The sequence below is a fragment of the Adiantum capillus-veneris genome, chromosome 17 (genome assembly GCF_014529385.1).
Source record: "Adiantum capillus-veneris isolate H3 chromosome 17, ASM1452938v2, whole genome shotgun sequence".
Taxonomy (NCBI): domain Eukaryota; kingdom Viridiplantae; phylum Streptophyta; class Polypodiopsida; order Polypodiales; family Pteridaceae; genus Adiantum; species Adiantum capillus-veneris.
The window spans coordinates 144,287,595-144,298,346 of NC_140947.1; the positions used below are offsets into that span (position 1 = coordinate 144,287,595).

General features: G+C 39.9%; 1 protein-coding gene across 1 annotated transcript; it reads left to right on the forward strand.

The window, feature by feature from the left end:
- Positions 1-6,423: 6,423 nt before the first annotated feature.
- LOC147438247 (uncharacterized) lies at positions 6,424-8,739 on the forward strand. The gene has a single exon (XM_086487541.1). It carries the CDS (start codon positions 6,819-6,821, stop codon positions 8,157-8,159), a length of 1,341 nt encoding a protein of 446 aa, XP_086343667.1. The 5' UTR covers positions 6,424-6,818; the 3' UTR covers positions 8,160-8,739.
- Positions 8,740-10,752: the final 2,013 nt, after the last annotated feature.

Below are 10,752 nucleotides of genomic sequence, written 5' to 3' on the forward strand. Positions count from 1 at the left end.
AATTGGAAATTGTCATAAATGTGGAGCGGATGATCATTGAAAGAATGACTGTCCCAAACCGGATAATAATGCATGACCTATAGAGGCTAATTGTGGATGTTGTGGACAAAAGGGAGGACACTTTCCTAAAGATTGTCTTAGGAATCCAACCAGCAAAGGATAACTTTTATAAAAATAATTCAAATCATGCCAAGTAGTTTATCAGAAGGGGAACCAACAGTTCTTGTTCAAGTGATGACTAGGGCCCAGGACAAGGAGAACAAGAAGCAAAATGCAAGAGAATATGAAAAATCAGGTAAATCCTCTAAAAATTCCAAGAAAGAAAGACGCAAGAGGTACGAACTTAAGAGACAAAAACAACAAATAGAGATTGAAGAGAAGATAAGGAAACAGAAGAAAAATTCAGACTCCTTCAACAAAATTCAAGGAACCAAAATCAAAATCGACTGGATCAGTACTGGTCGACCAAATCTACGAACCAATCAATGCAGCTCTGGAGGCTTTCTAAGCTGGGCTGAAAGTGGCGGGTCGAACCCTAGAAAATCAATGGAAAAAATATCCAGCACCAGATATGGAAGCAACTAGACTAGAAGCTTACTGAAACCTTGTGCAAATCACACAAACCATGATGAAAAAACAGAACCCACAACAGGAGATTGCAAAAAAGATGTCTGAAATTGAGACTAAAACCATGAAGGAAAGAGTTCAAGAAAAGGATGAGTTGGAAAACATGACAAATGATAAAGCACCATCACCTAAATTGGAAGTTCCTGATAGTGAGGAAGGATGGGACAAGGTGCTGACAGTTGAAGGAGATTGGCCAAACTATTTATGGAAAAGAGTTAGAGAAGCAAAATATGGGAGTATAATGTTGAAATTTGTTCCAATTGAGGAAGTTCAATTTGAGAAATTCCCCATGGAACTGGACAAACAATCATTATATGGAGATTGGGGATCCAACCAGTCAGGCTTTTCAAAATCTGGAACTTTGCAGATGCTACCATCCTACTTAGGGGAGAATGAAGAGAAATTAGTGGTTTGCAAAGCAACCAAACTAGAAAGGCCATGACAAACCTTGGATGTGGCTAATCTACAATCCATTATGTCAACACCAGTTCAGTGCACAATCACCGGAGAACTATTGAGATTAAAACCACAGTTGTGGGGAGATATACGAACCACCATGGAGAAGATAGGGCTAAAAGAAGCATCTCAAATAGACTTGGAAAAATTGTGAAGCAAAGACATACATACTAAAATTGTTAGGCTATTACCTATAAACAAAGTACGGGAGTCCTGCGAAGGGAATGAGAGAAACAATACCCTCCTAGTACAGTATAATGTTATAACTACAATGGCTATTTTAGACAGTGGCACAAGCATTTCCATAGCAACCAAAGCTATCTGGGAAGCTTGGGAAAAATCGGCAATCAAGAAAACCAAAATGAAAATGCAATTGGCAGATGGACACATAGAGAAACCAATGGGCTTACTTGAGAATGTGATAGTCACTTCCTGCGAAATCGACTACCAACACACTTTTGCCATTGTAGATTTTGGAAAGAAACTCAACTACGAAATCATCTTGGGAAGACCATTTATGAGAAAAATACAACTAGTTCAAGACTGGGGCAACGATTATCTCTACCTGAAATAAGTAGGGGCAATCACCCAAGTAAACTTAAAAGATCACTCCTATAGGGATGTCTTGAGGACACCAATAAAAGAATTAGACATTGAGACCTTTGCAAAGACTAAACTTAGGGATGCATAAAGACACTCCAATTTGGATGTGTGGGCTTCTCAGTCAGGGAGTTTGCAAAGGGAAGACTACAATCTAGACAGAGAGGTAGATAACACGGAATATATACCAAAACCATTCTTTGAACGTTTGTTCAAACCCTTTGAATGGACTCAGATACTAGCCACAATGGATGTATGTGTTTATGAATCAACACCTACACAATTCTGTGATGCAGAAGGCTATGGCATAGTCCCTATCCAAATGGTATTCATCGAGATGATTGAGGAGAAACGGGTCTTTTTGGATCACTCCTATGATGCCACGGACAAGTTGGAAGAAGAGACAATTACAATGCAAGAATCGGACTCAAAAAAAGAGCATGTAAGGGCCAAACTTGTACTCCAAGGAGGGGAAGAAAGATTTCTTGAGTTTCCAAACCAACATCGGAGATGTCAACATAGATACTGCAGAAAGCGAGAAAAAAAACTAGAGGAAGAAAATCACAAAACAACCATTGGATACCAAAACTCAATTCTTAATTGAAAGTAAATATTGTGGATTGCATACAAGACAAGGTAATTGGAAGGTATTCTAAATCGGCACTTAAAGAGCAACAAACTCAAAAGAAACCAAAAATTTACAAGCTTGAAACAACCAAGGGAAAGAGCCTCCAATGACAAAAACACAGCATAAGGCTAAATAAGTAGAGTTGAAAAAGACCTTGAAAGAAATCTAGACAACAAAAAATGGAATCAAATAGTGAGGATGAACATAGAGAAATCAATGGTCCATCTCATTGTAAAAAAAATACACTTTGCAAGACCGCAGGATTGTTGTTGAGCAATCGTTACAACAATCAACAAAACGGGGAAAATCCTATGAAGGTCCGGAAAATGTGAAAAGAATCAACCTAGTAGAGCCTGGAGAAGAGCCAAAACCTGCATATATAGCTATGGATTTGTTGCAAGAAGAAGAAGAGATTCTCATAAGGACGTTGAAGGAATATAAAGATGTTTTTGCATGATTATATAGAGATCTCAAAGGAGTGGATCCTACAATATTTCAACATACCATCCCTATGAGAGATGATGCCAAGCCTCGTTGATAAAGACCATATACATATAATGAGACCTTTGCCAAAAAAATCAAAGAAGAGATAGAAAAACTCAAGGAAGTAGAGCTATGAGATAGAACACACAGATTGTGTATCACCGATTGTTATGGTGCCTAAAAGAAATGACAAACTCAGAGTGTGTGTAAATCTCAAAAAAATGAACTCTGCCACTATACGAGATAGCTATCCTCTTCCCATCACTGATCATGTGCTAGAACGAGTAGCGGGCAAGGAAGCTTATAGCTTTTTAGACAGCTTCTCTGGGTACAACCAACTGACAATAGATCCCAAGGACCAACATAAAACAACCTTTGCTACAGAATGGGGAATTTTCACCTATAGAGTCATGCCTTTTGTCTTGACCAATGCACCGACAACATTTCAAATGCTGACGAGCCATGCCTTCAAGGAATATCTGCAAAATTTCTTGGAAGTATACATGGATGATCTTTGTGTGCACTTCACCCAACCAGAAAGTCATTTTGAGCATTTACGATGTGTCTTTGAGAAATGTCGCTTATATGGAATTTGTCTAAATTCTGAAAAATGCATTTTTATGGTTAGATAAGGCAAGATAATGGGACAAATCGTGTCTAAAAATGGCATAGCCACAAAAATGGAAAAAGTAGAAGTTATTGCTAGATGGCTAGACCAACAACAATCAGAAGGGTTTAGGCATTTATGGGACATTGTGGTTACTATCCTAGATCTATCTACATGTATGCTGTGATTGCTAAGACCATTTATAGCCTTATCACTCATTTTGAATGGACCAACGAATGTGAATAGTCATTTCAAAATCTTAAGCAAGTTTTGACCTCAGCACCAAAATCAAACTAGAAGCAAGAAAACATTTAAACGCATAGTAAAAACAGGCTTGATACAATTGGCATTGAAACCACCATTTCTTTCCAAGAATGGATGCAAAGCTTGCATTTGACATTTGAAGAATACACTTTGGCCATAAGGGACACACTATCCACTCCAACAATCTTGTTGAGAGTAAACATGGACATTTACACAAACAATTTTAACTCGACCATCACAACACTATGGGATGCAAACACTAATATTGAATTTGTCTTCAACACACATGCACATCATATATGACAAAAATGGACAACACACTAATTAGCGCAATAAAATCTCAATTTGATATTTGTGTAGCCAATAATGCAACAACAATTGAGCGACTGCACAAGCTAGGCAATATTATTTTTAACATGCAACAAATCAGTGCACAACAAACATCTTATATAGCGTTATTATTATAACTCCATAGTGCAACTCATGACTTTGTATACATAGACACTAACCCTCCTGATCAACATGCATTAGTCCTCAAAAGAAACCATCTCTGCAAAAACTTGACTCCTGATCCACAGTGCTACGAAGTAACAATGTAACAAAATTATCCAATATTCATAGACATCCTTAATAGACTTCGAGTCACCCGACATAGCTTTGAGGATTTGGAATACCTTAACAATAATCACTATAGACCCATTCCAGATAAATAATCATCAAGTTTCTCATCTTTTTTAACATTCCCACATATCCCAAATTAACTGGAGGATTACATTCCACACTAAGCCTAAAAACAGGCATTGTGGTCGAGCTATGCACTAAAAACTTGGATATTCTTGATGAATTCGTTAATGGAGCAGAAGGGGAGTACAAAAATTTCACAAAAACAACGAAAAAAACAATACTCTGGATTCATTTCTCTAACCCTATCATTAGAAAGGAAAAACGATATGAAAATCAAATACTATATTCACCAACCATTGGCAAAGAATGGACTCCAATAGAACGTGTAGTTCATGAATTTCAAGTTGGAAAAAACTACTTAAATACCATTTTCAGATCACAGTTCCCATTACAACCAGCCAATGCTCAAACAATTCATTCTTCACCAGGGTCTTACATTGCAAACACTGGCCTTTAATCCTGAACACATAAGAACACATGGTCTTGCATACACAACATTATCTCGTATTCAAGACCCAGCTAATCTATACCTACTCAAAAAAATACAACCATCTCCTATCAAAGTTGACCAAATCGTATTGAAAGAATTGCAACACCTACAAGTAAATGGATCTCCACCCAAAAGCCATTACAAGCTTACTCAAACACACATATCATCATTCAATCTCTAAACATTGTGTCTTTCATTAAACACATGAGAAAACTCACAACAAATTCCATACTAATGGCATTGCATGTACTCTGCTTGCAAGAGACAAGGCTAGGAAAAAAAAAACACATGCAATACCAGGCTTTCTACAACACCAATTTAATGCAAAAATGGGTGTCTCAATTCTCCATGAAAAAACATTCGTTCACTTTGATCATGGGAATATCTCTCATCCAGGAATTGAAATATTGCATGCAACGAGCAAGTTCACAAACAACAAAAGCATCAAAATAGTCTCTCTTTACAATTCACCTTCAACGCCATTAGCAAATTTAATGAATGCATTAATATCGCTACTTCAACAACATACTATGGAAATACCAATCGTTATCTTATGTGACTTCAACATTGACATTAAAGTTCCTAATACTTCCTACAACCAGCTTTCCTCTTTCTTCAACAAAAATAGCATCAGACAATGAATAACAAATGTATAACTATTCATGGATCTTCTTTAGACCACATTTGGGCTAGCTCAACAATCTCCACTTACGAATCAGGGACCAACTTCATGTACTGGTTTGACGGGTGGTCTGATCACTCTGCAACATACATTATGCTACTTTGTGACCGCCCTTAACATTGCCACTCCCTATTCATTTGTCCTTTTGTAGGCCGCCGTGATTCTTCACCTTGTTTAAAACGTTACAGTTTTCATTTGGAAATTATGACACATCATGGCAAGGTTTGCACGTGAGATTCAATTTTGATTGGTAATACCAAAATCTATCAGGTGCATTGTAATTTTACATGTACACAATGTTTACATAGAATTAACAACAATAAACACTAAACATGGGACAAACTAGCTCGTATAAAACACTAGATATAGACTAGTTAACACATTGCACATGCACAGACATGCACATACACACACTTGTGCATAGACATGGAGAGAAACATATACACCCATGCATAGGAGGCATCCATAGACAAACACAATGTTCACTTCCTCTTCACAATCGGAGGTCGCAGGGCAACCGATCAGGGTCGTCTATCTCGTGAACTTACTTGTGCATAATCCAACCTACAGGTGAGGGATGCCAACCACGCCAATGCTGGGAAAGAAATGCAACAAACTCCAAGCAACATGCACCAAGTCAGCAGCTGGAGTTGCTGCCAACTCAGCGCGCAAAATCTGTTTTGCTGAGCCCATTGCTGGCACTCTCTGCGGTCGATAAATTCAGTTGGCCGCACTCCCCTTGATTGTGAAGGCCGGGACTGGTCCGTGAGTGACCATTCCTTCTCCCGTCAATGGCTTCCGGCCTGTGCCGGTGCGTCGCAATATCTCAGTATTGGAGTGAATGGTCTCATTCCATTCCCTACACCTTCTTTTGTTTTTTCAATCAATAGATTACACAACACGTGCTTTACATAGATAGCACCTAGAGTCGCTCCGAATTTCTGCGAAGTAACTTCTCCAGTTCATTCAAACGTGACACACAGAAACTCTGCGAGGTCAGCGCCATTTTGCCCTACTCTACACAAAAACACTGTTTTGACTCATGCAAGGACCTGCCTGTGCAGCAGATGACTGTGGTAAGCCACCGATCTTTCTGTTTTCCGTGAACTCAAGCCGTGCCTATCTCTGCTCGAAAATTCCTTCGTATGCCGCAGCCTTTACATAAGTTTTTTTAATTTCAATAATGGTGATCTGCCTGCATAGGCTTTGCTAGTTGATCTCAGAACCCATGGGTTCTTTGGCCATGTTAGACTCATCCTTTCATTGAGGAGGTCTGTTCTGCCTGTAAAATTTTGTAATGTGGAACAAAGCTGCTCAGAAGGTCTGGAAGGAAGCGAATCAAGAGTTTATAGCTGAAAAGCCAGCTGTTGCAAGTTCATCTGAGGCTCCCGGAAATCATCTTGGCCCAAAAAGGCAGAGGCGCCCTAGTGTTCGCCTTGAAGACATTGGTGATCGTCCTGCAGCAGTTTTAGCAGAGAAGAAAAGAAAGAAAATAGTTTTCTTTGCTTCTTCTGTAGATGCTTGTCCTGGCAAGAGGACGCCCAAGTTGGATCCAGATGAGGCGCTAGAAAACACAAGCAAAGTGCTCAAAGTTCGGTCCTTGGTTAATGTAAATAATGGAAACACCCATGGGTGCGATTCAAGTCATGATGATGGTGACCTTGAGAGGCAGACTGTCAGGCACAGTGAGCTTGAATCTCCCTGCCGTAGTGCACCTGTCGAATGCTGGCAGCAGGAGGCACAGCCAGCTCTTTGTGATGTCACTGAGGTGATCGCACCGTCCCACTTTCTCAAACCTGTCAGCAAGAAAGGCAGAAATGGAAACCGGAGACGTGGAGGGCCTAAGGCTGCCATTTCTGTCAAACAGTTTACTTCTTCAGGCCCATCGGTTACTGCTCAGAGGGAGCCTCACATAAAGGATGGCATCGACGTGCATTCTGAGGAAGAAAATGAGGCCCGTACACCTGAAGGTTTTAGGGACTGTGATCTTGAGACATCTGATTATTTCAACGACGCAAAAGATTTGAGCAACTCGCTTGAAAGCAAACCTTCAAGTAATGGTGACATGTCTCCATTGCGAGGTGAGCAGGAATCCCAGTTTAGAAGGGCTTATGAAAATGGATCATCCAGACATGACCATGGTCTAGCCGAGAGAGATGAACACGTGCCTGCTTCACAACAGGTTGCCGAAGAAAGCTTGTCAAAACTAAACAAAGAATTTATAGATAGAAATAAAGAAGGGGGAGTAAGTACTGGTGTTTGGACTGAAGCAGCAAATAAGGCTCAAGCTTATGTTGTAGATTCTCCAAAATCGGAAGAAGCAAATAGGGTACCCTTTGCCAATAAAGTGAAGTTTAGTGAAAAGCAGGAAAGCAGGGAACCTCCCAGTAATAATGCTGAACTACACTTTGCCAAACGCCATCCTCCCCTTCTGCATGGAGTAAGGGGCTGGTTGCAGAATCTTGGTTTAGGTAAATATGCACAACAGTTTGAGGCTCATGAGGTTGACATAGAAGTGTTGCCGTTGCTAACTTTTGACGATTTGAAAGAGATGGGGATCACTGCGGTTGGCTCTCGCAGAAAACTGTTTTTTGCCATTCAACAGCTTGGAAAGTGCTTGTTGGTAAAAGCAGACTAATCATGTGAGCTTTCAACTCAAAAGGCTACTGTATAGTTTAGTCGTATCAAGGACCCCAATGATCTGAATGTAGGCTTTGACCTTCCCTGATGTCAGGCTTTTTACATCTGTCCTGGTTGGATAAAAAGTTTACAAATCTGAACTTTTTACTTGCATTCTTGTGTTGTAGCATGGCCTACCAAGTTTGTTTCATGCTCCTCTTTTTTGACAATGTGCGAGATAAACAAAAGTCTTTTCAGATTCTGCTTGCAGGTGGACAAATGAAAAGCTTCAGGTCCGCCTTACTGCTCATTATAATCATTACCTATAGAAACTGATGTAAGTTCCTGTTCTGTCTAAAATATCTTCCGCATAAACATCATGTATAAGTCGGACTGACTGTCTTGTAGCTGTACAAGTTTTTTACTGCTTCAAGAAGCAAATGCTTACTTGGTTGAAGAAGCTCTTGTCAACAGCACAAGTTTTACCTCGACTTAATGGGTTGTAACAAGGAATCACCATGCTTCTTTATCTAGACTTTAGTTGATATGGAGGCCCAATTTAATACAACAAAAAGTAATTTGGATCCTGCACGCCACAATTTTGGGCAAGTGCTGCATGTGAGCATTTGGTAACCAAATACTTCTGGCATTCTCTGTTATTCAATTCTTGCTTTATGACTTTCCTACTTTCATGTGCTTGAAATCAAATGTACCTCTTTTAAGGCACGCAGATTGTCTTACATACTTTTCAAGTGATGTGCAGCTGTCATGTAAGAAAAATCCTTGTACAGAGTGTTCATGGTTGCGTGTGCTTGTAGTGATGCATCTCTGTCCCTCAAGTTTTGCAATGCTGAAAACTGTTATTGCTTGTAAAAGTGTGATTTTATGTGACGTGCTCAAACTTTTTCTGAACCTTGGTAACGTCACATATTTGCCGATTTATATGTAAAGGTTTGGTAGCGTATACAGCCAAAACTGACACTATCAGGTTAGCATCATAGTCCCATGGAACGGGAAACGGAAACGAGACCGGCAAGGCCATCTAAGACAGAGATGGCTCAAGCCCTTTTCAATGGAACGGTTTAGAAATGGCTTTTTACAGTTATATTTTGTAAGCAACCTTTGGAACTTTCTGAAGAAATGGCACAAAGGAAACAAGAATGGGGGACTTTGGAAATGGAGTTTCTGATCCAATAGGCCCCTAACTGGAGTTTCCTGAGGACAATGGTTGGCATGCATGTGATATTGTATTATTATTGCATGTTCTTAACACAGCTTCTTCAACGGTGTGTGCAATCTTTTTCTGGTAGAGAGGATTTTTACTGTTATGAAGTCCACAGTCTTCTTCTAGTCATTTGGCAAGCTTTATGAGGAGCTCTAGATGCACTTTTTGTAAATTGGAAGGAAACTCTGACCCCGTTGTATGAAACCACTTGGCTTATCTGTTTTACAGCATCTTGTTGGGTAGGGAGTCCAGAGATACTCAATGGTTGGTTTTCATTGCTTGAAGACGCTCTCTATTTCTATTCAAGGTTCTTTGGGGGGGGGCGGGGTGGGGGGGGGGGGGGGGGGCTGGGTTGAAGATCTTTCCCTGTTGCTTTTATCATACACTTGCTGGGGGTGTAGCATTGATTAATGTAAGCAAACCTTCTCCAATATTTTTCTACTGCTAGCCATCTGCCTAGTGTCCATTGAATTTCTAAAGCGATCTTGGCGAAGCTGCTAGCAGTGTTTGGTTAGATTTGTTTTGCTGGTCCCTAAATCCTTACCTTTGATTCAAAGTTTGATGTGCTCAAGTGGGTGTCTTTCTATTTGTGGTGCTTTTGGGCAACTTAGGGGCGATAGTTTCACTTTTGGCCGAGGTGCAAATGGCATTTTCTCAGGTTTGGTTTCTTTTGTTCTAGATATGAACTTGAAGATGCAATTTTTTAATCTTCTTTTTAATCATTGCTCTTTGTTTTCAGGGTGGCTCTCTTTGCCTTGCAAGGGTGAAATGTTAGGGCTCGTGTCACACTTAGTTAATTTGTTTTATATGTGTACTGGAGTGAGAATCAAGAGCATAAAACATCCATAATTTCAATAGACTGAAGAGAGAATAGCAATGAAGGTACCTTGCATAAGGAGGATGTCGTCCTCAATAGGCCTTGTTATGCAAATGACTTGCCAATTTGTGTCCAAATCATAGGAAAGGGGTTCTTGCCAAATTTTAGGGTGGGTGTCAATGCGAATACAGTGAGCGTGTCGATGACAAACATGACCTTTTTTTTGGTTTTTTTTGTTTGTTTGGGGGGTTGGGGGGGGGGGGAATGTTCAGGTTACCCATAGTGGTTCAGCATTTTAGATCCATTTTTGGCATCTCTATGTGCATGCAACTTGACAAATGTGTTCCTCCTTACATTAGAGTTGCGGTAACCCTTGCCATCGAATCTTAAGACACATCGGCAGTGGATCGTCGAGAAGGACGTCTATAGCATAGCTATTTTGCATTAACATACACAATATGTCAATACTCAGAGGAACAATTTTCATGAGCACGGAGACATAATGGGTTGTCAATCACAATGGAGTGAACTTACTAGAAAGATGCACAAGAGTTACCAAAAATAAACAAT

Excerpts from the sequence above, each read along its gene's own strand:
- LOC147438247 (XM_086487541.1), top strand. The coding sequence starts at position 6,819 with ATGTGGAACAAAGCTGCTCAGAAGGTCTGGAAGGAAGCGAATCAAGAG.